This window comes from Mandrillus leucophaeus, unplaced genomic scaffold (genome assembly GCF_000951045.1).
Source record: "Mandrillus leucophaeus isolate KB7577 unplaced genomic scaffold, Mleu.le_1.0 Scaffold75, whole genome shotgun sequence".
Lineage (NCBI taxonomy): Eukaryota > Metazoa > Chordata > Mammalia > Primates > Cercopithecidae > Mandrillus > Mandrillus leucophaeus.
In genome coordinates this window covers 2,037,281-2,063,786 of record NW_012108141.1, presented here as the reverse complement: position 1 = coordinate 2,063,786, position 26,506 = coordinate 2,037,281, and the positions used below count along the sequence as shown (strand labels likewise).

General features: G+C 39.8%; 3 protein-coding genes across 6 annotated transcripts in view; 2 read left to right on the top strand and 1 right to left on the bottom strand.

The window, feature by feature from the left end:
- The window catches only part of CXCL11 (chemokine (C-X-C motif) ligand 11), a 7,994-nt gene extending 5,038 nt beyond the window's left edge, over positions 1-2,956 (top strand). The window contains exons 1-5 of one of the 4 annotated variants that reach the window (XM_011966198.1): positions 416-615; positions 647-719; positions 1,304-1,430; positions 1,529-1,605; positions 1,832-2,950. In XM_011966198.1, coding sequence (XP_011821588.1) covers positions 541-615; positions 647-719; positions 1,304-1,430; positions 1,529-1,605; positions 1,832-1,839 — 360 coding nt within the window. In that variant the 5' untranslated portion in view covers positions 416-540 and the 3' untranslated portion in view covers positions 1,840-2,950. Of the gene's footprint in view, positions 1-415; positions 720-1,303; positions 1,431-1,528; positions 1,606-1,831 lie in introns of those variants that run through there. The other 3 variants (XM_011966197.1, XM_011966195.1, XM_011966196.1) reach the window with 3 other exon arrangements.
- Positions 1-26,504, bottom strand: part of ART3 (ADP-ribosyltransferase 3) — a 98,254-nt gene extending 71,750 nt beyond the window's left edge. Inside the window, exon 1 of the mRNA XM_011966193.1 lies at positions 26,385-26,504. The gene's annotated coding sequence lies outside the window, so the exon portion shown is untranslated. The remainder of the gene's footprint in view (positions 1-26,384) is intronic.
- On the top strand, positions 14,237-16,679 carry CXCL10 (chemokine (C-X-C motif) ligand 10). Its single transcript, XM_011966199.1, has 4 exons — positions 14,237-14,402; positions 14,954-15,080; positions 15,315-15,404; positions 15,843-16,679. Exons 1-4 carry the CDS (start codon positions 14,342-14,344, stop codon positions 15,859-15,861), a joined length of 297 nt encoding a protein of 98 aa, XP_011821589.1. The 5' UTR covers positions 14,237-14,341; the 3' UTR covers positions 15,862-16,679.
- Positions 26,505-26,506: the final 2 nt, after the last annotated feature.

Below are 26,506 nucleotides of genomic sequence, written 5' to 3'. Positions count from 1 at the left end.
TACTCGGGAGGCTGAGGCAGGAGAATGGCGTGAACCCGGGAGGCGGAGCTTGCAGTGAACTGAGATCCGGCCACTGCACTCCAGCCTGGGCGACAGAGCGAGACTCCGTTTCAAAAAAAAAAAAAAAAAAAAGAGTTCGAACTGGAAAGAAAAAGTTAGATGACAAAGAAAAAGCTTCTCAGAATATTCTTTTGTATAGTTATGTGAAGGATGAAGGGTGGGTGAAAGGACCAAAAACAGAAACACAGTCTTCCCGAATGAATGACAATCAGAATTCCGCTGCCCACCACAATTAAACAGATTTCTAGGAAAAGCTACCTTAAAAAGGCTGGTTACCATCTGGGTTTACACAGTGCTTTCACATTCTTATCACTTTCAACACTACTACAAATAGGAAGGGACAGTAGCATTTAGAAGAGAACAAAACAGAAACTCTTGGAAGCAAGAAAGGTGCATGACTCAAAGAGGGAAATTCCTGTGCCATAAAAGGATTGCGGGTGTATAAAATGCTCTATATATACCAATTGTCAATTTCCTTTCATGTTCAGCATTTCTACTCCTTCCAAGAAGAGTAGCAAAGCTGAAGTAGTAGTAGTAGCAGCAGCAGCAGCAGCAGCAGCAGCAGTGGCAGCAACCGCAGCAGCAGAAAAAATCAAACATGAGTGTGAAGGGCATGGCTATAGCCTTAGCTATGATATTGTGTGCTACGGTTGTTCAAGGTAAGCAGGACTTTTTATTTCTCAACCTATAAGTTCCTTTTCTAATGTTTCAAATGTCTTTTCTTCCACTTTTATCCTAAAAGACATGATAAAGTTATATTTAATCTCACAGATTAGAAGTTATACAGCTTTAGCACAAAAATGATGGATGTGTTTAAGGTACTAGAGATGATTATTGAAACTAGAAATTATGGACTTCATGGAATTTTTGATTTGGCTAGAATATCTGGCAAGAGCCTTTAGCAACAGTTTTAAGTGTCTATTAAGAAGATTTTATATAGCGATCATGTTAACAAGCTTTCTGGGAAAATACTTGAGGATAAAATCAAGGGGGCAAAACAAGCTTCACCTCCAATAAACTTCCTTCATGCTTCCTGTTTTTTAGTGATTCGCTTACAAATTTAAAGAGAATTAATCAACATCTTACTTAACTCTTTTCCCAGTAATAGTTGTGTTAAGTGCTATTTGACAAATTACTATCTTCACCCTTAATGAAAATTCTGCTCACGTTCGCCACCAGTTATAAACCACAGCCATCTGTTGCAATCAGATGCATTACTAACTAATGCTGTCATCTATTCTAGGTTTCCCTATGTTCAAAAGAGGACGCTGTCTTTGCATAGGCCCTGGAGTAAAAGCAGTGAAAGTGGCAGATATTGAGAAAGCCTCCATAATTTACCCAAGTAACAACTGTGACAAAATAGAAGTGATGTAAGTAATGAACTTGCTGAAGATGACAATGGTGCAGGCTTTTTTGTTTATGTATTTGCATCTAAACTTTAAGACTCTTTTGTATGTTCTTTTAACAGTATTACCCTGAAAGAAAATAAAGGACAACGATGCCTAAATCCCAAATCGAAGCAAGCAAGACTTATAATCAAAGTAAGTTACCAGATTACTCCCATGTTATAATCTGTTTTATCCAAGACAGATCTTTTGAAAAAGAAAATAATATGGACAACTATAGAAAGATTCTGCTATGATCCTGTGTGAAATATTCTGTTAAGGGGTCCTTGGTTGTAACAGTTTCCCTTTCTTACTATATGTTTTTAGATGTCCTGGGGGAAATAAGAACAGTCCAAGTAAATAAAACTCTTGTTTTCTTATTCCAGAAAGTTGAAAGAAAGAATTTTTAAAAATATCAAAACATATGAAGTCCTGGAAAAGAGGATTTGAAAAACTTAGAACAAGTTTAACTGTGACTACTGAAATGACAAGAATTCTGCAGTAGGAAACTGAGACTTTTCTATAGGTTTGTGACTTTCAACTTTTGTACAGTTATGTGAAGGATGAAAGGTGGGTGAAAGGACCAAAAATAGAAACACAGTCTTCCTGAATGAATGACAATCAAAATTCCGCTGTCCAAAGTAGTCCAACAATTAAATGGATTTCTAGGAAAAGCTACCTTAAGAAAGGCTCCTTACCACTGGAGTTTACAAAGTGCTTTCACATTGTTACTTGTTGTATTATACATTCATGCATTTCTAGGCTAGAGAACCTTCTAGATTTGATGTTTATAACTATTCTGTTGTGACTATGAGAACATTTCTGTCTCTAGAAGTCATCTCTCTGTATTGATCTTTATGCTATGTTACTATCTGTGGTTACAGTGGAGACATTGACATTATTACTGGAGTCAAGCCCTTATGAGTCAAAAGCATCTATGTGTAGTAAAACACTCCTCAAATGTTTTTTCATGCAAATACACATTTCTTTCTCCAAATATCATGTAGCACATCAGTATATAGGGAAACATTCTTATGCATCATTTGGTTTGTTTTATAACCAATTCATGAAATGTAATTCATAAAATGTACTATGAAAAAATTATACGCTATGGGATACTGGCAAAAGTGCACATATTTCATAACCAAATTAGTAGCACTGGTCTTAATTTGATGTTTTTCAACTGTTTTTCATTGAGATGTTTTGAAGCAATTAGGATATGTGTGTTTACTGTACTTTGTGTTTTTATCCATTTGTATAAATGATAGCAATATCTTGGACACATTTGAAATATAAAACGTTTTTGTCTACCAAAGAAAAATGTTGAAAAATAAGCCAATGTATATCTGGCAATCACCTTGACTTTTCGTAATTCTGTCTCTTAGAAAAATACGTAATCTAATAAATTTCTTTTTTGATGCCTATATACTATAAAATTTGGGTATACTCAAGACTAGTTTAAAGAATCAAAGTCATTTTTTTCTCTAATAAACTACCACAACCTTTCTTTTCTTTTTAAAAAAAAAAAAAAAAAAAAAGAACAACTACATACTTTCCAGGACATTTGAGATGCCTTTAAAAATTTTGCCTTATATTTCAGAAACATATGCCTATCCATCATCATGCAGAACTGTTTAGAAATATATTTTAATGGGTAGGTGGGAAAGACAGTTGTTTGTTTTGTCAGTAGGGGGAGGTCTTGATAGTCCAAACCCCCTTCGTACTTGGAGAAAATCCCTTATGTGAGTGTTGGAGGGAGGCCAAAAGAGAGAATCCAAAGAGAGGAGATCCTCTCCTATAGCCACAACAAGGACTCAGCCATGCTGTTTCTACCCTAGACTTTGAACTCCAACTGGCATCACAAAGATACTACGAGTAAGAAAATTATTTAAAGCCTGGCAGCAGCAGCAACAACAATGAAAGTCTTACAGTAGTGGCTTCCCAATGTGTGTTTCTGTAGCATGACTCTGGCTAGTCCTTCCTATCACCTAGCTCCCTTAGGTCTTTGTCCATTTTCCAAGACTTATTCTCCATTGTCCTGTGGATTCTTCAATCTCCAACTAAATTATTTCTCTCCTTAAGATAGCCAGAGTTGGTTTCTCTGCATGTAACCAAAAGCCTTGACTGACAGCAGTACTCTCTATATAGGCACCCGTACATTTGAAAAATAAAAATATTTATTTTAGGATTATAATCAGGTATATATATTGTATTATTATACAGGTCATAGATACAAAACAGATTTATAATAAATTGTTATATAAATCTATATAAATTTCTATATAGAGATGGGACTTCCATATAAATTCCCTGGATAGTTTTAAGACCTGAATCTGGCTGGGTGGGGTGGCTCATGCCTGTAATCCCAGCACTTTGGGAGGCCAAGGCGGGCAGATCATCTGAGGTCAGGAGTTCAAGATCAGGCTGGCTAACATGGTGAAATCCCGTTTCTACTAAAAATACAAAAAATTAGCCGAGTGTAGAGGCACGCGCCTGTAATCCCAGCTACTAGGGAGGCTGAGGCAGGAGAATCGCTTGAACCTGGGAGGCAGAGGTTGCAGTGAGCCAAGATCATGCCATTGCACTCCAGCTTGGGCAACAAGAGCGAAACTCCACCTCAAAAAAAAAAAAAAAAAAAAAAAAGGCTTGACTTTAATCTTTAATCTTTGACTACTACACTGATTTTTTTTTAAGTCTCTTTAAAAATAAAAATTCACATAGTTGGCTGAGCATGGTGGCCCACACCTATAATCTGAGCACTTTGGGAGACCGACATAGGTGAATGGCTTAACCCCAGGAGTTCAAGACCAGCTTGGGCAATATGGCAAAAATTCATCTCCATAAATAATATGAAAATTAGCTGGGTATGGTGGCACATGCCTGTAGTCTCAGCTACTTGGGAAGCTGAGGTGCACGGATCACTTGAGTCCGGGAGGTTGAGGCTGCAGTCAGCAGTGATCACACCACTGCACTCCAGCCTGGGCAAAAGCCTGCCTCAAAAAAAAATTCACAGAGTTAAGGCTGCATGATAAATTGGTATTTGTAAGAAGTATATTAAATATTATATATTTATATACATTATAATGTACATTATTATTGAGAAGAAAACATATACCTAAAGTTCTTCATAGCAAAATAAATATATGAAATATGCATAATTAACATATTTGAGCCAAGATCCTCCCCACCTTGGTACCTTTGCACATACTATTCTCTCTGTCCATTTCTTCATTAAGCTAACGCCTACTAATTACTTAGGTCTCAGCTTAAATGACATTTTCTCCAAGAAGCCTTTGAAACCACCCCTTCAGTTTCAATTAGATCAGATGTCCTATTTATTTATTTCCATAACACTCTCTATTTTTCTATCATACTACTTACTGCCATTGTAATTAATGAATTATTTCTGTGCCTATTATCTGCTGTCTCATAAGTGTAAAAGAAAGCCATTGTAGTCCAGGCCAACAGTACAGTTTTTGGTACATATCAGACCCTATTGAATGGCAATATGAACTAAGGGAAAAGGAATTTACAGCAGAGGAATGACATAAGGGAATGTACAGTAGTAGGAAGTATAAAGTGATTTTTAGGAATCATAATTAGATTCATTTGGTTGGAGGGATGAAAGACATGAAAATATAGATAAACAACCTTGAATTTTACTCTGTACAAAATGGGGATTCAACAAATGTCTGTGAAGAACAGAGTGACCCTATCAAAGTCATTGGAAAATATTCTAGGAATTGCATGAATGGTTGTTGAAAGTGAGAAAGACTGGAGAAGGAAAATCAGTTGGGATTTGCTGCAATAGCTCAGGTCTGTATTTCCAAAACTTCAAGGCATTCTCGTATCATCTTTACAATTTTTTTTAACATTTCTCTGTTTGATCTTCATTATATTTTTAGAAACTCTATATACCACTTTATTTTACATATATTAACATCAAAAGTAAACTTTCACTACTATACATGTGAAATGGTAACACATGCCATGGAAATAAAATGTAACAATAAAACAAAATACAATGAAAAAAATAATATTCCCCCTGATTTAATTAATCAGAGGGATTGAAGTTAAGAAAACAATAATTCACTGATACTAAATGTTATTATCAATGTACATGGTAGTGTCCCACATTTTGGAAAATACTGGTGTGAAAAGTATGGGGCTGGCTCTGCAATAATAATTATATATTACTATATAATCCATCAATTCCATTCCTAGGTATATACTCAAAAGAACTGAAACAGCTCTTTAAACAAAAACTGGTACACAAATGTTCGTAGCAGCATTACTCACAACAGCCAGAAAGCAGAAACAACCCAAATATCCATTAACAAGTGAATGGATAAAATGTGGTATACACACACAATAGATATTCAGCCATAAAAAGGAATGAAGTAGTGATACATGCTACAACATGGATGAACCTTGAAAATATGCTAAGTAAAAAAAGCCAGACACAAAGGACCACATATTGTATGATTCCATTTTATAGGAAATATCTAGAGTAGGCAAAAACCATAAAAACAGAAAGCAAATTAGTTGACTGGGGCTTGGAGGAGGTGTTAATGAGAAGTAACTACTTAATGAGTATGGGGTTTCTGGGTGATGAAAATGTTCAGGAACTAAATTATGGTGATGGCTTCACAGCACTGTGAAAGTACTGAATTCCACTGAATCATACTCTTTTAAATGGTTAAAATGGGAAATTTTATGTTATTTGTATTTTACTATCATAAAAAGAAGAAGGGCTAAACTAAGGTGATATTGGTAAGAGTAGAAATATAATGACAAGCACACTCTACAGAAAGAATCAAGACAGTGATAGATTGGACGTGAAAGTTGAAGCTGAGGCCGGGCACGGTGGCTTAGGCCTGTAATCCCAGCACTTTGGGAAGCCGAGGCGGGTGGATCACGAGGTCAGGAGTTCGAGACCAGACTGGCAAACATGGTGAAACCCCGTCTCTACTAACGATACAAAAAAATCAGCTGGGTGTGGTGGTGCATGCCTGTAATCCCAGCTACTCAGGAGGCTGAAGCAGGAGAATCGCTTGAACATGGGAGGCGGAGGTTGCAGTAAGCCGAGATTGCATGATTGCACTCCAGCCTGGGCTACATAGAGTGAGACTCCATATCAAAAAAAGAAAGTTGAAGCTGAGAAAAAGAAACAAAGAACATGTTAAGGATTTGAATCTAATTTTAAAGCAAGAGAAGAAACAAGGGAAAAAGACTGAACTTTTGATGTCTGAAAGAATAGTTCTGTCACTAACAGAAATAGGGATATGAGGGGGAAGATGTAGTTTAGCAGAAAAAACTGCAGATTCAATTTTAAATACATGGAACTTAAGAAGCCAAACACCCACAGTGACTTAAAATTTCAGGACTGTTTCCTCTAATTAGCCAAGAAGAGCTTTCAAACAAATGGAGTAGTTTTGGATAATACTATTAGAAAAGGAAAGATTATACTTAATTATTTTTGGCTACTGAGTACGGGACCTAATATGCTCACATGGAATTAATATACCTCTTTGTATCTGTTTCTGAAAAGATTTTCATAGCCAACAATTATAAATCTTTATGATAGGGTCAGCACATTCTGTGGATTATAAGTAGTACATACACAAAAAAACTGGGTTTTTTTTTTGGAGAAGGGGTGAATGAGGCAATATTAGTTGCTTCTTCTTGCCTTGTCTGGAAATTTTATTTATCAGACACTGGTAATGAAATTGAGCAAGTCTGAGATTAACACATAACACTGAAACCATAGTTTCACTTAAGTACCTAAGAAGAATATGTCCTAAAACTCCTGGCAGCATAAGTACAGATGTATTCATAGTTCCTCGGTGCTGCACAATAAACTGCTTCTAAATTGGAAATGCCCTAGTGTGAGTTATAGACTCTATACAATAAATCCTGACTTAGCATTCATCTTCAAATTGTTCACAAAGACAAACTGTCAGTAAGAGGTTGAAGAAAACTAAATGATAATGAGAGGTGACAACATGCTAGCAGCCCTGGCTCTCGGCGCCTCCTCGGCCTCAGCGTCCACTCTGGAGATGCTTGAGGAGCCCTTCAGCCCACCGCAGGCACTGTGGGAGCCCCTCTCTGGGCTAGCCAAGGCGGGAGCCAGCTCCCTCTGCTTGCAGGGAGGTGTGGAGGGAGAGGCGTGGGCGGGAACCGGGGCTGTGCAGGGTGCTCTCGGGCCAGCACCAGTTCCAGGTGGTCATGGGCTCGGCAGGCCCTGCACTTGGAGCACTGGCGGGCTGCGACGGCCCCAGGCAGTGAGGGGCTTAGCACCCCGGCTAGCAGTTGCAGATGTGCCCCGGGTTCCCCAGCAGTGCCGGTCCGCTGGCACTGCGCTCAAATTTTCGCTGGGCCTCAGCTGCCTCCCCATGGGGGCAGGGTTTGGGACCTGCAGCTCACCAAGCCTGAGCCTCCCCCACCCAACACCGTGGGCTCCTGTGTAGCCCAAGCCTCCCTGAGGAGCGCTGCCCCTGCGCCATGGCACCTGGTCCCGTTGACCACCCCAGGGCTGAGGGGTGCAGGCATGTGGTGCAGGACTAGCAGGCAGCTCCACCTGCAGCCCCAGTGTGGGATCCACTAGGTGAAGCCAGCTGGGCTCCTGAGTCTAGTGGGGACTTGGAGAACCTTTATGCCTAGCTAAGGGATTGTAAATACACCAATCAGCACCCTGTGTCTACCTCAAGGTTTGTAAATGCACCAATCAGTGCTCTGTGTCTAGCTAATCTAGTAGGGACTTGGAGAACTTTTATGTCTAGCTAGAGGATTGTAAATGCACCAATCAGCACTCTGTGTCTAGTTGAGGGATTGTAAACGCATCAATCAGCACCCTGTCAAAACGGTCCAATCAGCTCTCTGTAAAACGGACCAATTAGCTCTCTGTAAAACTGACCAATCAGCAGGATGTGTGTGGGGCCAGGTAAGGGAATAAAAGCAGGCTGCCCCAGCCAGCCAGCAGCAACCCTCTGGGATCCCCTTCCCTGCTGTGAAAGGTTTGTTCTTTCACTCTTTACAGTAAAGCTTGCTGCTGCTCCCTCTTGGGGGTCTGTGCCACCTTTATGAGCTGTAACACTCACCGTGAAAGTCTGAAGCTTCACTCCTGAAGCCAGCAAGACCATGAACCCACCAGGAAGAATGAACAACTCCAGACGCGCCACCTTTAAGAGCTGTAACATTCACCATGAAGGTCTGAAGCTTCACTACTGAAGTCAGCTAGACCATGAACTCACCAGAAGAAAGAAACTGTGGACACATCTGAACATCTAAAGGAAAAGACTCCAGACACACCATTTTTAAGAACTGTAACACTCACCGCAAGGGTCCACGGCTTCATTCTTAGTCAGTGAGACCAAGAACCCACCAATTCCAAACACAATAATCTAAAATATGGAATAACATGCACTAGTGAACTACATTGTATCTCGAGATTCCTCTTCTGAAAAGACAACCAATGATGAATCAATTAAAATTAAAACCACACATTTTCTAAAGATTTTGATTAAAAACAGAACAAAATATCACAAAATTCTAATTTATTTTGTTGAAATATCTTATTTATGGGAAGGAGAAAGAAATGCACCACACTTCCCCCAAACACATTTCCCTTATTATAATGTCCTCCAATTTTGTCTCTCCCTCCAAATGATGAAATCTGCCATATTTGTAAAAGTCCTCTCAAGTGCATGAGTTCAGAAACACTGAATAGCCTAAAATGTATCCAAACAGAAGCTATTCTGAGCCCCTCCCTCCTCCAACGCCATGATGATTGTTAGGGTCTACCACCCACTTTGCCAGCACTCATTTTGCCCTCTGCTTAGGCTGGCTATGAAAGATGAGACGCATGGGTAATCGAAAAGTATATAACCAGTATTACCAAACACCGTGAGCTCAGGGAATCTTTTGAGAGCTCAGAGTGAAAACTATGAAGGGGAAGCTTTGCCCTCCTCTCCCATACTTTCCAAGGCACATTCTGCACCAGCTGAGGGGATTCCCAGTCCCACAGAAATCACTGATGTCCTCCTGCTCACTTTTTAGAAAATTTCTTCTAAGCACAACAGTTTCCGGGAAAGCATTTTTTCCTTGGTCTATGCTCATTAGTCTGTCAGGGCAGACTGTTCCTTTTTTTATGGTTGTCTTTTTTGGCCTGATGCCATAATCAGAGGCTTAAAGATAAATCAATAGCAACTGAAACAGAAACTAAAGCGGGATACTTCCTTGACTTTCATTTTCTTTCAAAACTATACTCAGATCAGTGAATTCTAGGAAAGTTAATATACCATAAACCTTGCAAAAATTGAGAGAAATATATAAAAAGAGTTATCATTTATATTTTTATTTAAATGACACATGCAGTCTTGGTTTTGGGTGAAAATAAGTAATAGTGGTCTTGCTACTGTCTCTAAAAGTTTGATTTTTTTTCTAAATGATTTTTCCACGCTGATCACATTTGTCAGGTTTCTACCCTGAGCAGACCCCTCATTTAAAACGAGAAGGGTCCTTTGTTTGACTCTGCTCACCATGCACTGTTCTGATACTAATTCAATTTCATAGGTAATCTGATCCTGGGAAAGGGGTGACTTGGATACCAAAACCAATCATCCTACTCACTGAAAAAGTTCTCATTGTAAATGGATACACAGTCTTTTAATTTTCATCTTAGTCTCTTTTAGATTTTGTTAGCAGAGTTAACTCTCTGAGAATATGCTTACCGTGGATGACTAGGAAAAATGAGAATTTCTGGACTGGAAAAACTAAGGACCAGATTTTACAGAATCCTAACAAGGCATTATCACTCCTATGAGACCACCAATCTTCCTAACTGGTTAGTTGGCTTCCCCCTTTGCCATTTTTTAATGACATTTATCTGTAATTGCACAAGCTTTCCTCTCCTGGCCACTTATTTAAGTAAGATTCACACTTTATGGCTCATCTGAGGTCTTTTTTTCTGAGGGATCTTCTGAAAACTTCTGACCTTAATGAGTACGTATAGTCTCCTATGAACCTCCACGTTATTTATTTTCTATACCACTCATTTGGTACTGATCATAAAGGTTTTTTTTCTTTTTTTTTTTTTGAAATGGAGTTTCACTCTTGTTGCCCAGGCTAGAGTGCAATGGTGTGATCTCGGCTCACTACAACCTCTGCCTCCAGGGTTCAAGCGATTCTCCTGCCTCAGCCTCCCACGTAGCTGGGATTACAGGCACCCACCACCACGCCCGGCTAATTTTTTGTATTTTTAGTAGAGACAGGGTTTCACCATGTTGGCCAGGCTGTTGTTGAACTCCTGACCTCAGGTGATCCGCCTCGGCCTCCCGAAGTGCTGGGATTACAGGCGTGAGCCACCATGCCTGGCCCATAAAGTTTCTCTTATTGATATTTATTGTTTCATAGTTTTTGGTCTTCCCAATTAGAATGTAAACCCGTCAAGGGTAAATATTGGATCTTATCCCTTCTAGTATTCCCTGAGATTAGCTTTAGTTCCCTACACAAAGTGCACAGAAAATAATGAGAACAAGTCTACTTCTCCTTCTTCTAACACTGTCCATGGCCATATACATAATATGCACTGAGGAGATTTGCATTCCTGCATTCATTCATTCAATCCTTAATTACAGATAAAAAGCAGTGAATAATTAAGAAGCTTTTAGGGGCACCACTCTATATTTACCAGAGTTCTTGGAATGAAGAGTCTGTCCTATAGCTAGCTGAGAATATCTGTATTGATTTTACCTAACTAAATCTAAACTAACTTCTGGGGAAATTATAGTCTTCTTAAATTAAACTTGGTTCTTAAAGCTAAGGAAAACAATAATACTCATGTTCAAATTCAGAAATCTGATGAACCAACGGAAATACTTCTTGAAATACAATCCTTGTATGCTGTTACTTAAAGTCTGTAAAGATTCATTCATCTACCCTTCTACCCAATATTTACCAAATGCCTCTCATATGCATTTCAGTTCCCTGTTCTCCTGGGGCATACATTTTAGTGTGGAGAAAAAGACATTACACTAAAAAAACAGAATGAACTGAATATCAAATAGTATGAAATGCCATGTAGAGAATTAAAGTCACGTCTGCTTCAGATTGTGTGACAAGAGAAGGTACAAGCCAGCTAAAATCTAAATGTCCAGAAGGAACACTCTATGTGACAAACAGGAGGAAAAGCATTCCAGATGGAGAAAACTGCCAGTGTATGGGCCACTGACCGGATTGTAGTGGTTGAGAAGGAATGATATGAGGTTGGACAAACAGGTAGCACCCAGATCATAGAGGACTTAGTAAAGCAGCTTAATTAGAAATTTAGATTTTATTCTAAGTGGAAGTTGTTTGAGGTCTTAAGCAGCAGAGTGACATGATCACTTAGGTTTTTAAAATAAAAAAAGTAAGCGATCATGTTCCACTGCTACATATGTACCCCACAAAATGAAAGCATATGCCCAGAAAAAAAATTACACAAAAATCTTCGTGGCAGATTTATATATAATAACTGAAATCTGAACACAGTCAAGGTGTCCATCAACAAGAAACAAACTGATATGTTTGTGCAATGGATTACTATTCATCAATAAAGAGAAACAAATTACTAATTCATGCAACTACATTGATGAATCTAAGAAACATACTGAGCAAAAGATGTCTTGCACAAAAGAGTATATACTTAAGTGGTTCTATTTATATGAAGTTCTAGAACAGGTAAAAATAATCTATGGTGAAAAAAATAGAAGAGTGGCTGGGTCAGGATAGAAATTATATGGATAAAATGAGTCAATATGGTCAATATTCATAAAGCAGTTCAAACAATGTCTGGCACACAGTTAATGTAATACAATGTTTAGTAAAAATCAAATATTTTATCCCCAATAACAGATTTTTAGTCCATTTATCAAGTATCTCCTTTTTACATTGTCTTCTATATAGAGACATCTTAGCTGACAACTCAGATACTAACTAAAATAAAACCATCACCATCTCTTGTTTTGATTGGTTAATCTTGAACTTTTCCAGGCCTCTTCCATTCATGATGTCAGACATTTCTCTGAAATTTGTTGGCATTCTATTCACAGGCAAATGTTTGTTCTGCATAAATAGACATGGAAGCATCCTTCCATGTCACTATTTCTCATAAGCCTTTCTCTCATCAGAAGGAACACCTCTTTGCTAGGTGAAAGTCTTTCGGGTTCTGTCAGTCTCTACCTCACCTCCCTCTCTTTTGTCTTTCCAGTTTCCCACAGCTAATTCCGCTGACTTATTCGCTTGAAAGCTTAGCTCTATTCCAGTCCCTAGAACAGATTAACATGGGAGTCAGCTCTCTAGCAAACTCCATTTGCCCCAAGCAACTCACTCTCTGTTCCAATGATGAAGTTCCTGCATTTGAGGATCCATGTCTTGTGTGTGCCCAGTTTGCAGATATAGGCTTTATTCTTGGCCCCTGATACCAGGTTCTGAGACAGTATCTGCCAGGTACAGTAGCCTCATCCTAGGATGGAAGCTTTTCCATTCCCTGACCAATCCCTGCATTGTTGCAGCCCAGCTGACTATGAAAAGAACTCCCATATATTTTCCTAGGTTCTAAATATCACTTGCCTCAGATCTCTCATTGCAGGGTGGTGCCTGCTTTTGAAACAGTAATTCATCTTGGATTCCCTGTTATTAATCACTCGCAAAGAATACAACCAAGGACCACTATATCCATGGATTCTGTTAAATTTCCACTTTCAGGTTCAACATGTGTTCCATTATATGAGTATCATGTGTTTCTACTGCTAGCTACTATAAATAATCAGCCAAGTACTATTAAATGCTAAGAAATTAAGTTTTGCCACAATTCATCATCCAGTTAAAATTGTGCCAATTTCAGTTATCATTGTTACTAGCTCAATGGCTGACACTTTTTTTCTTTTCTTTTGCATTTAACAGTCTCTTGCAGCTGAACCCCATCTTAAATCAACCTGTTTCCCTCCTGTCTCAAGCTGCTTTCCCAAGGTCTGTCTCTATGCATACCTCCCCTTTTAAATTCATTTCCTCAAAAAGCACCCTTTGTTTTTTTACAATAACCCTAAGATAGCTATGAATCCTTTTCTCCCATCATCCTAGATACCATCTTATGATGTTTTCATTCAGGGACTGCTGTAGGACATGAAACTTGTTTTAACACACCAGAAATTAGATACCCAAATGAGCAGTGCTTTCCCTCAAAATAGTTATGTTGGAGGCTGTTTACTTAATCTAATGGTGTTATGAATGAACAAAGCATTTATTGAATTATTTAAAACTTGCCAGTTCCATATCTTTGACCTTGTCTGAGCAAGCCAATCCTATTACTTTATAGTATTTGATCAAGGAGCACTATCAAGGTAAATCACTGTTCTAATAATCAGGCACAACTTGCTGTTACCAAAAAATTAGGTTTACCTATAAAGGATGAAAAATTTCTATTACTGGGGATATTTTTAAAAATAGCCTCTGAAATTAACTATAAAAGTTTAAGTGTTGAGAAAAAGCATAGTTAGCATGGATTGCAACCTTTGTTTTTTTCTATATGCAATGAAGTTCTTTTTTTCAAGAAACAGTTCATGTTTTGGAAAGTGAAACCTAATTCACTATTACCAAAAAAAGAGGGGCAGAGGGAAATTCCATACTTGTAGGCTACAATAAACAAACATGATACCTTCGATTTTGCAACATGGGACTTCCCCAGGAACAGCCAGCAGGTTTTGCTAAGTCAACTGTAATGCTATCCAATCAGAATTAGGGAGGGAAAATGCCTTTGCAGATAAATACGGCACACTCGCCTCACGTTTTCTGAGACATTCTTCAACTGCTTAGACATATTCTGAGTCTGCAGCAGAGGAATCTCCAGTCTCAGCACCATGAATCAAACTACCATTCTGATTTGCTGCCTTGTCTTTCTGACTCTAAGTGGCATTCAAGGTAAGGAACATCAAAGGATACTTAATTTGTAAAATGAGAAAGGAATAGGTATAAATTCTAAAAATACAGAAATAATGTATTTGTAAAAGTTTCACTGCATGTTTATAAATAAGAGGGAAATAAATAGAGATTCCCTCAGATCATAAAACTTACATGAATTGAAGTGAGAAAAACAAATAGAATAAGAGAAAGAGAAGGAAAAAGGGAAGGAGGACAGAAGAGATGGGGAAGAGGGAGGATAGAGAGAGAAAATGAGGGAATGCGGAGAGAGATGAGATAGATACTTCCTTACCTAACTAAGCTCAATGAACCACAGGAACAGTGTTTAAGGGTTTGACTTTATAATCAATAAGCTGCAATTCTTTTCTTCCAGATAATCAACTATTTAATCATTTACAATTGTGTTATGATGCGATTCATTCCTCCTCAGATTAAGTGACTGTTTGCTAATATGGGGATATAGGTTCTGCTAAATACCACCAGTCTACATTAAATGTCTAACATGAATACTGTGCTAACTTTCTCTGCTGTTCCTTTCTCTTTTCCTACAGGAATACCTCTCTCAAGAACTGTACGCTGTACCTGCATCAGCATTAGTAATCAACCTGTTAATCCAAGGTCTTTAGAAAAACTTGAAATTATTCCTCCAAGTCAATTTTGTCCACATGTTGAGATCATGTGAGTGAAATCCCATCTGATTATCACTTCCCTGGTTGTAATTATATACTGTATTAAATATGTAATGATAATAACAAAAGATCAGTAAGGGTTTATGATGATTATAAAACTAATGTACAGCAAACAAAAACATGCAGAGTGCAACTTAAATGTCGGACTTCAGAACTGTGTATGCCATCTGTTTTATTGACCCAACATTGTTTTAAATATTTTCATCCCTATTTATTTCTGCAGTGCTACAATGAAAAAGAAGGGTGAGAAGAGGTGTCTGAATCCAGAATCTAAGGCCATCAAGAATTTACTGAAAGCAGTTAGCAAGGAAAGGTAGGTTTGCTTTTGCTTGCAGAATTGCTCTTAGGAAATGGCAATCTTGGGAGTCAGAAATACTTGCATTGTGGTTTGCTTTGCAATCACTGGTTTAAAAGTATGTTACCACCATGCCCTCTCCTACCTCCATTTATTTAAATGCTGAGGCACCATCTTATGTGGTAAGTATTAGAAGTTACCCTGATTACCTGTCAACCTTAAAGTACAGCTATAACTATCTAAGCAAAACTGACACATTTTCCCCAAGTCTTTCATGGCTTTAAAAAAAAAGCAGCCCCTGTAATCCATAATGAATGCATAGCAGCAGGAAAGCTCATCACATCCTTTACCTGAGGATCTTTGGGTTATCTATGAACTGAATATGTTCCAAGCAAAACCCAGTCTGAAGTCAGAGTCTGAATATCACACTTTTATGTCCCCTTTCTCTTCTTACAGGTCTAAAAGATCTCCCTAAAACCAGAGGGAAACAAAGTGCTGCCAAGAATGGACCACACAGAGGCTGCCTCTCCCATCACTTCCCTACATGGAGTATATGTCAAGCCCTAATTGTTCTTAGTTTGCAGTTCCATTAAAAGGTGACCAATCATGGTCACAAATCAGCTGCTACTACTCCTGTAGGAAGGTCAATGTTCATCATCCTAAGCTACTCAGTAATAACTCTACCCTGGCACTATAATGTAAGCTGTACTGCGGTGCTATGTTCTTAGTGGATGTGCCAAGTCCTAGCCCTGCTTCCGGTATTTCCCTCACCTTTCCCATCTTCCAAGGGTACTAAGGAATCTTTCTGCTTTGGGGTTTATCAGAATTCTCAGAATCTCAAATAACTAAAAGGCAATCAAAATGATAATACAATCTGCTTTTTAAAGAATGCCCTTTACTTCATGGACTTCCACTGCCATCCTCCCAAGGGGCCCATATTCTTTCAGTGGCTACCTACATACAATTCCAAATAGATACAGGAAGGTAGAAACATCTGAAAATGTATGTGTAAATATTCTTATTTAATGAAAGACTGTACAAAGTAGAAGTCTTAGATGTATATATTTCCTATACTGTTTTCAGTGTACATGGAATAACTTATGTAATTATGTACTATGTATCAACAAGTAACAGGAAAATTTTAAAAATACAGATAGATATATGCTCTGCATGTTATGTAAGATAAATGTGTTGAATGGTTTTCAAAATAAAAATGAAGTACTCTCCTGGAAATATTGAGAAAGACTAAATGTTGAAAGACCAAAAGGTTAATAAAGTAATTATTAACTAAGATGAAGTGTCTTGTGTGTCACTTGGTTGGGATATTTATTTCATAAGAAATTTAGATTGGAGAATCCATGGCCTGGAGAGGAAGGTGGGATGGGCAGAAGACAAATGAGTTGGAGAATTACCACTCTCTCTCCTTCCAACTGTAATCTTCTGAAAGGCTCATCATATAAGATCTTACAGAACTAATGTAGCATAACAGAGCTTGGCCTAATCTCCAAACCCTATAGTCAAATTTCTTTTTTTTTTTTCTTTCAATCTCTTATTTTTTTAGACACAGGGTCTTCCTCTGAGTACAGTGGTGCAATCATAGCTCAGTGCAGCCTCAAACTCCTGGGCTCAAGTAATCCTCTGACCTCAGCCTCCAGAGAAGCTGGAATTACAAGTGCAAGCCACCACATCCAGCCCAATAGCCAAATTTCTCTAAGACGTCTCCACTTGAATATCCCATAGGAACTTTAAACTCCGAATTAATTCTCCTCTCCCTGAGATCTGTTTCTCCCCCTCTATTCTATGTCCTAGTTTAATTGTACCATCATCCAATCAGTTTCCCAAACTAGAAACCTAGGAGTAATTCTATACTACTTCTTCCTCCCCTCCCACATCCAATTACTTACTAAGAAGATCTTCACAATACATTTAGTTGGCAAATTATTAGCATCTAGAATATGCAAAGAATCTCCATAGATCAAAAAGGAAAAGACAAGGCTGGGTGCGGTGGTTCATGCCTGTAATCTCAGCACTTTGGGAGGCCAAGGCAGGAGGATTGCTTGAGCTCAGCAGTTTCAGACCTGCCTGGCAACACAGTGAGACCCGGTCTCTACCAAATTTTTCTTTTAAGCTACTCAGGAGACTGAGGCAGGGGGATCACCTGAGCCCAAGGGTCTGGGGTTACAGTGAGCTATGACTGCACCACTGCACTCCAGCTTGGGCAACCGAGTGAGACCTCATCTCTAAAAGAAAAAAAAAGAAACAGAAGTGAGTAAGAATTTAGAATTTCACAAAAGCATAAGCCCCTAACATGCAAAGATGTTCAACCTCATTTGTAATCAAGAAAATGTACATTCAAATCATTATGAAATAACATTTCACACCACTAAACTGGCAAAACTTTTAAAGTTAGATAATAGCAACCATTACCAAGGATGCAAGGCAATGAGGAATGCGCTTCCACTGCTGATGAAAGAAAAAATAGCTATGACTACTCTGCAAAACAGTTTGGCATTATCTCATAAAGCTAAACACTGGCATACCCCATGCTCCAGCAATTCTACTCCTCTGTATATACCACAGATACTCTTGCAGGTATTTTTTTTTTTTTTTTTTTTTTTTTTGAGACGGGGTCTTGCTCTGTCACCCAGGCTGGAGTGCAGTGGCACGATCTCAACTCACTGCACCCTCTGCCTCCTGGGTTTAAGTGGTTCTCCTGCCTCAGCCTCCTGAGTAGCTGGGACTACAGGCACACGCCACTATACTCAGCTAATTTTTGTATTTTTAGTAGAGACGGGATTTCACCGTGTTGTCCAGGATGGTCTAGATCTCCTGACCTTGTAATCCACCCGCCTCAGCCTCCCAAAGTGCTAGGACTACAGGCGTAAGCCACTGTGCCTGGCCAAGAATTGCTTTTTTATCAGATTGAATTTTTTTTATTTAATGAGCTTCAATGTACAGTACCCTGATCATCTTCCCAGAAACAATAAAATCTGTTGTAGTATAATTTTAACATAGTTCATTCAATTGCAAGTACATAGTTTAATTTTTAATAACGACTGTATTTAAAAACTCACATAATTCATGAAAATCTAACCATTAGCTCTCCCTAGCCAATATGAGCCATCAGCAGAATAGTACTGCTTTTATTCCCTGTAAATATTCTACTTTTCTTTTTTACTCCTTTCCTGAGTATTCCAAAAACACACTTAGTTCTAATCTTTTTTATATTTTTCATCTTTTGGTGGGGCCATTTTTTTTTTCCCATGACTTCATTGGATTACTTCCTTTCTGGAATATGTTCTTTTCTTTTTCTTTTTCCTTGAGATGGGGTCTCACTCTGTCACCCAGGCTGGAGTGCAAATGGCGTGATCTCGGCTCACTGCAACCTCCACCTCCCAGGCTCAAGCAATCCTCTCACCTCAGCCTCCCAAGTAGCTAGGACCACAGGCATGTGCCACCACACCTGCTAAATTTTTTTGGGCATTTTTTGTAGATAATACAAATATGAGGCTTCACCAGGTTGACCAGGCTCGTCTCGAACTTCCGAGCTCAGGCGATCTACCCACCTCGGCCTCCCAAAATGCTGGGGTTATAGGCATGAGCCACCATGCTCAGCTCTGGCATATGTTCTCCATTTGCTTTGTTCAGATTCCCTTTTATGTGGCAATGTAAAACACTGTAAACTTGGCATTCCATTCGTAGCACAGGGAGACTTTTCATGGCATGCTACTTTGTATTTAATACTTCTTGAAATTTTTCTTTCCAACTTTTATTTTAGGTTCAGGGAGTACACATGCAGGTTTGTTACATGGGTAAATTGTGTGTTGTGGGGGTATGGTGTATAGATTATTTCATCACCCAGGTAATAAGCATAGTACCAGATAGGTCGTTTTTGGATCTTCATCTTCCTCCCAACCCCCACTGTCAAGTAGGTCCCAGTATCTATTGTTCCCTTCTTTGTGTCCATGGGTACTCAATGTTTAGTTCCCACTTATAAGTGAGAACATGCAGTATTTGGTTTTCTGTTCATGTGTTAATTCGTTTAGAGTGATGGCCTCCAGCTTCATCTGTATTGCTGCAAAGGACATGATTTTGTTCTTTTTTAGTATTCCATAGTGTGTATGCACCACATTTTCTTTATGAAGTCCACCGCTGATGGGCATCTAGGTTGGTTCCATGTCTTTGCTATTGTGAATAGGGCTGTGATGACATACGTGTGCACGTGTCTTTATGGTAGAATGATTTACATTTCTTTCGGCATATACCCAGTTATGGGATTGCTGGGTTGAATGGTAGTTCTATTTGAAGTTCTTTGAGAAATCTCCAGGCTGCTTCTCAAAGTGGCTGAACTAATCAGTACCTCTTTCAGTGATATGAAGTTAAAACCAGGTAGGAAAGATGGTCTTGAATTGCCAATGCCACCCCTCTCCCTTCCCCTGGCAGTGGCCATGTGGCACAGAAAGATAGTCTGTGTGCTTGGGGGAACCCAGTGCTGCTCTGTCAGAGTGGAAAGCAAAATTAGGCTGAACTCAGTTGATGCCCATGGAGGGAGCATTTAGACCAGCCCTAGGCAAAGGGGAATCACTCATCCTAGTGGTTAGAAGTTGAGTTTTGGCAAGTCTCGCCTCCGCTGGCTACAGTGCTCTGGGGTCCTAAATAAATCTGAAAGGCAGTCTAGGCCACAAGGATTGCAACTCCTAGGCAGTCCTAATGCTGTGCTGAAGAGCCAGTGGACTTCGGGGGTGCACAACCTAGTTGGGGGAACATGACCTAGTGAGACACCAACCAGGGCAGCACAGAGAGTGCTTGCACCACCCTTCCCAATCCCAGGCAACACAGCTCACAGCAATAAAAGTGACTCCTTCCTTCTGCTTGAGGAGAGGGAAGAGTAAAGAGGACTTTGTCTTGCAACTTGGATACCAGTTCAGCCACAGTAGGACAGGGTGCTGGGCAGAGTCATGAGGCTCCTAATCAAGGCACCAGATCCTGGATGACATTTCTAGACATGCCCTGGGCCAGAAGGGAACCTGCTGCCTTGAAGGGAAGGACCCAGTGCTGGTAGGATTCATCACCTGCTGACTGAAGAGCCCTTGGGCCCCGAATAACCAGCAGCAATACCCAGGTAGTACACAGTGGGCCTTGGGTGAGACTCAGACAGGCTGGCTTTAGGTGAGGCCCAGCACATTCCCAACTGTGGTGGTTATAGTGAGAGATTCCTTCTGCTTGAGAAAAGTAGAAGGAAAAGTAAAGGGGACTTTTTCTTGAAGATAGTACCAGCTCAGCCACAGTGGAGCAGAGCACCAAGTGGGCTCTTGGGTCCCCAATTCCAGCCTTGGCTTAGATGGCATTTCTGGACCTGCCCTGGGCCAGAGGGCAGCTCACTGCCCTGAAAGGTGAGTCCCAGGCTGGGCAGCATTCACCATAAGCAGACTGAAGAGCCCTTGGGCCTTAAGTGAACATTGGTGGTAGGTAGCCTGGCAGTACATCCCATGGGCCTGTGGTGACGGGCATGAATAAAAGGCTCCTCTGCCTCTGGAAAGGGGAGGGAGGAATGGGAAAGACTTTGTCTCATAGTTTCAGTGTCAGCTTAGCCACAACAGAATAGTAGATATCTAAGGTTTTTTGACTCCAGTCCCTGGCTCCCAGACAGCATCTCTGTGCCCATCTGGTGCCTGGGAAAACTTGCTGCTTGCAGGGAAGGATATAAGCCTGGCTGACTTTTCCACATGCTGATGGTAGAGCTGCAGGGCCTTGAGCAAACACAGATGGTAGCCAGGCAGTGGTTATAGTAACATGCCTTGGGTGAGACCCAGTGCTGTGCTGGCTTCAAGTCTGACCCAGCACAATACCAGTGGTGGTAGCCACAGGGGTGCTTAGTGTCACCCCAACCCCAGCCCCAAGCAGCTCAGCACAGAGAGAGAGACTTCATTTGTTTAGGAGAAACTAAGGGAAGAGAACAAGAGTCGGCCTGGTAATCCAGAGAATTCTTCCAAATCTTATCTAAGACCACCAAGGGGGTATCTCTTTGAGTCTGCAAGAACTACAGTATTACTGGGCTTTGGGTATTCCTAATGCAAATATGGCTTAGACAGCAACGCTCAAGTATCTTCAAATATCTGGAAATACGTCTGGCAGCAAACTTTTCAATGGAACCTTACAGGCCAGGATAGAATGGCATAACATATTTAAAGTGCTGAAGAAAAAGCATTTAACCTAGAATAATATATCCAGTGAAAATATCCTTTAGACATGAAGGAGAAATAAAGACTTTCCAAACTCATTCTATAAGGCCAGTATTAACCCTGATACCAAAATCAAAGACACATCAAAAAAGAAAACAACAGGCCAATATCTCTCATGAATATTGATGCAAAAATCCTCAATAAAATACTAACAAACCTAGGCCAGGCTTGTGCCTATAGTCCCAGCACTCTAGGAGGCCAAGGCCAGAGGATTGCCTGAGCCCAGGAGTTCAAGACTAGACTGACCAACATGGCAAAAACCCATCTCTACAAAAAAATACAAAAATTAGCTGGGCATGGTGGCGCATGCCTATGGTCCCAGCTACTTGAGAGGCTGAGGTCGGAGGATTGTTTGAGCCAGGCTGAGGCTGTAGTGAGCCATAATCATGCCATTGCACTCAAGTCTAGGCAACAGAGTAAGGCCCTGTCTCAACAAACCAAAGCAAATCAAACCTTATATACATATAAGCTCACTAGGCCAGAGCTTAATACATTTACATTTAAAGTAATTACTGATAAGGAAGGTTTTACTTTGACTTTCAGCTACTGAATTTTTTAAGAGTCTTACTTTTCTGTTCCTCAATTTCTCCATTACTGCCTTTTTTGGTATGTAGCTGAATTTTTAGAGTGTACTGTTTTGAGTCCCTTCTTTCCTTTTCTGTATATTTTTAGTTATTCTCTTACCGGTTACTTTGGGGATTACATCCTAAACTTGTAACATCCTAGTTTGAATACCACCTTAGTTTCAACAGTAAACAAACATACTCTGCTCCTATACATCGGCATCCTTCCCCTTTGACAATTATTATTGTCACAGATTACAGCACTGTGTGCCCATTGATACATATTTATAATTATTGTTTTATGCATTTTTAAATTCACATAGGAAAAATAAGGAGCTACAAACCAAAAGTGCAATAATACTGGTTTTTATATTAGCTACATAGTTACCTTTACCAGTATTATTCCTTCATATGGCTTTGAGTTAGTATCCTTTCATTTCAGCCTGCAGGACTGCCTTCAATATGTTGTGGAGAGCAAGTCTACTAGTAAAAAACTCCCCCTAGCTTCTGTCTATTTATGTCTTCATTTCTTTTTCATTCTTGAAGGGTGGTTTTGCCAGATATAGAATTCTTCATTGACAGATTATTTTTTCTTTCAGCACTTTAAACATGTTGTTTCACCGCCCTCTTGCCTCCTTGGTTTCTGATAAGAAATCAGCTGTTAATGTTGTCTAGGATCCCTTGGATGTATATGATGAATCACTTCACCTGCTGCTTTCAAGATTCTTTGTCTCTTAAGGTTTGACAGCTTGACTATTATGTATCTCAGTGTGGATCTTTTTGAGTTTAACTTGCTTGGAGTTCACTGAGCTTCTTGGATTCATGTATATTCATATGTTTCATTGGATTTTGGAAGTTTTCAGTAATTATTTCTGTGAATAGTCTTCTGTCCCTTTCTCTCTCTTCTCCTTCTGAAACTCATATTATGCATGTATTAGTCCACTTGATGGTTTCTCATAGTTCTCTTCGGCTCTGTTCACTTTTCTTCATTATTTTTTCTTTCTACTTCTCAGCCTTGAAAATTTCAATTACCCTATCTTCAGATTTGCAGATTCTTTTTTCTGCTGGCTCAGAACTGCTGCTGAACCCATCGATTAAATTTTTTCACTTCAGTTTTGCACTTTTCTGCTCCATCATTTCTATTTGGTTCCTTTTTTATAATTTCTATCCCTTTATTGTTATTCTCATTTTGTCTGGTTTCCTTTTGTTTTTTGTACATGATTTCCTTTAGCTCTTTGAGTATATTTAAGACCGCTGATTTAATATCTTGGTCTAGTAAGTCCAAAGACTGTGCTTCCTCCGGGACCTCACCTTAACTTAACTACCTCTGTGAAAACTCTTTCTCTAAATACAGTCAACTTCTGAGGTACTGGCAGTTAGGTTTTCAACATAAGCATTTGGTGGGGGAGCACAATTCAGCCCCTAACTTGCATTTTCTTTTTTTTAATTATGAAAGAAATTAATTTAACAAAATGGAAAAAGCAAATATTTTCACTAAAAATGCATTGGAGCTTCCTAATAAAAATATGTAAAGAACTGACAGATATTTACAAGGTCAATACTCCAACTCTACTTGACGAGTGGTCTTGAAAAGGTAGGAAATGAAGACATTAAACCAATACAAAGTAAAATATCAATTTGTAAAGAAAAGGGAATTAACATTAGTCTCTAGTGCCAATCTTCACATGCTAAATGAACAAAAGTAAATAAAATGACAAGAGGATTGTGAAACAGATACATCTACATACTGATAGCCCAATCTTTCTGGCAAGCAATCTGTCAAAATGTCACAGAAGATACAGAAACGTTTTTAACCCTTGTCCCTATAGTTTCAAAGATGGGAAATATCCCCAGAGAGTAAAATCTTTTTTAAAACAGTAAGAGCACTGTTGTATTACTGAGACATTATTGGAAACAACTCAAAGACACAGCACTGAGAATGAAGAGGCTAGAAATATGAGAACATTTTACAAATATATAAACTATGTAGACACAAGGAAATGTTCAAGTAAAACAAGATTAAAGACTGGGGTCAAGGGGCAGATGTATATACAGGGGGGTGTGTGTGTGTATAAATCTCATGTCATTCCCTTAGTTAAAATTCTGCAGTGTCGCCTCCCCACATAGAGATTCACAGGGCACTTCATCATGTTGTTCCTGTCACATTTCTAGACCAATTTCTCACCACTCCATTATTCATTCTACCCTCCACCCTTGCTAAAGTACTTGCAGCTTCTCAAATTTGGCATACCTTCTCCCGCCTCTTGCTTAGAATATTCCCCCACCTTCTTCTTGTAACAAATTCCAGCCAATTCTCCCTTTCAGACCTAACTCAGACAGCTGTGTCTGACCTAACTGTGTCTCCCTTTCAGACCTAACCCATCAGCCAGGGTTGTGCACTTCTCTGTACCTCCAATTATTCTGTACAATCCTTTATCATACCACTTCTTCTATAATAAGTGTTAATGTACATGCTGTTTTCCCCCACTGAACTGTGAGCTCCTTGAGGAAACCATTGTTCATATATGTGTCCTCAGAGTCTAGAACCATAAGAATAAAAGTTTGGTGAATGAAGTGAATGATAAACAGTAAATGAAGATTTTTAAGAATGTGGATTTTTTTCTTGTAAAATTACTTACATAGGCAATTTTAAAGTGCCATTTTAAATAAATATGGATATTTTAAGTATAAACATATTTTCTTTTCAGGATAATTTTTCTTCAGGTTAGTCAGCAGCTTCTTAATGGCTGTTGTTACATATCATCAGACTACAAGCTGACTTGCCTCAAGTCACCAAGCAAAAATGTTATCGTCAACATTTTGGGAAACTTGTCCTTTACATGATGTCCTTAACATGCTCTCTCAAAATTGTTTATTCACAAACCTAACCCAGTCCTTCAGTTTTACATGAGAAATATAAACCAAGAAGTCAGATAATAAGATTAGCAAAGAAAGAACTTTATCCTTTCTCTTAGTGATTTAGAGGCAGACAGGATGTAAAACCTTCCACAGCTAGGATTTGCCTGCATGTAACCTACCATGTTGTATTTAGGAAGGAAGAAATGACTCCCTGCGTGAGGAGAGGAGAGGGAAAAAAAAAAGTAAAATGTTCTCTTGGGGCAGAAGACTTTCAAGAAATAAATCCCTTTCTAGTCAGTTTAGTACTAACAGCTGCCGAGAGGAGGGGAAGTCCGCACTGAGGGAAACTCAAACAGGCCTGGAGGTTTCTTTATGAGAGAAACTTCTCCTCTCACAAGTAAAAAAGGAAGGCTCTTATCCTCCCCGCGACAGCCAGTCACCCTGGATAATTAAACAGAACACCTCGATTCCACAACCAAAAAGATTCAAGGGGGAGGCTGGGCTACACCCGTGAAAACTAAGAATTCCACTTGGTAAAGTTCTTTGGGGTCACATCAGCATTTGGATCCCCTACGGACACAGAACTGGAATTTTTCAAGGCACAGGAAGTTAAAATTCTTGTCCAAAAAGGAATTGGTAACTGTTGATTTCAACTCTAGATCATCCTTGGCTCCATTCCCAGGGCTGTGAGAAAAGCCTGCAACATCCTCTCACCAGGTTTCTGTTTCTCCTAAAAGCCTTGTCTAGCCATAAATGCAATGATCAATGGGATTTTCTCCTTCCTGCTGCCTGCTTCCTGAGAGAAGGTGGCTGCTCTCAGACTTTGCATGACAAGTTCCTAAACGAAGCCCAGGAAACTAGTGTCTGGACAGGCCTGAGCTGAGAGCAGCGGCCCCAGCCTGCTCGGAAGGGCCCTACCCTACCATGGCAGAACAGTTTCAACATGAAGCAGGGTCAGGTGAGAGAAGCCTTCCCATTCCGCTTGCTACCTCAGAAAATTAGCCGCTTTTTGGGTAATAAATAAGATCTGGCCTCAGTGACTCCTAACTGACCCCCACACCTCCTTTCTCTTACCCGAAGGGCCTTTGTCCCAGTCACTGAAGCCCACGGCCCAGGGTTACCCCGAAGCCCAGTGCCCTGGCCCTTCTGGGGCCGTCCTTACCTGCTGGCCTCACCCAAGCCTCGTGTGAAACCTGCAAAACAGGCCTCTCTGCTCATGGCCACCGCCCCTGAGAACTTTCCCACCCACCCCTAAAAGCACCGCAATCTCGGCTGGGGAGGCTGCGGGCCGCTCAGGGGACAGAGAGGAGCGATCCCGAAGGCACAACCACTACCTTTTGCCCCCAAAGTGCTTCTCTTCGCCTCCGGCTGGATCAGCACTGGCAGCAAAGGTACCCAGTGGCACCACGAGCAGCACCAGCGAGCGTTGAGAGCTCCGGATACAACCTCCTCACGA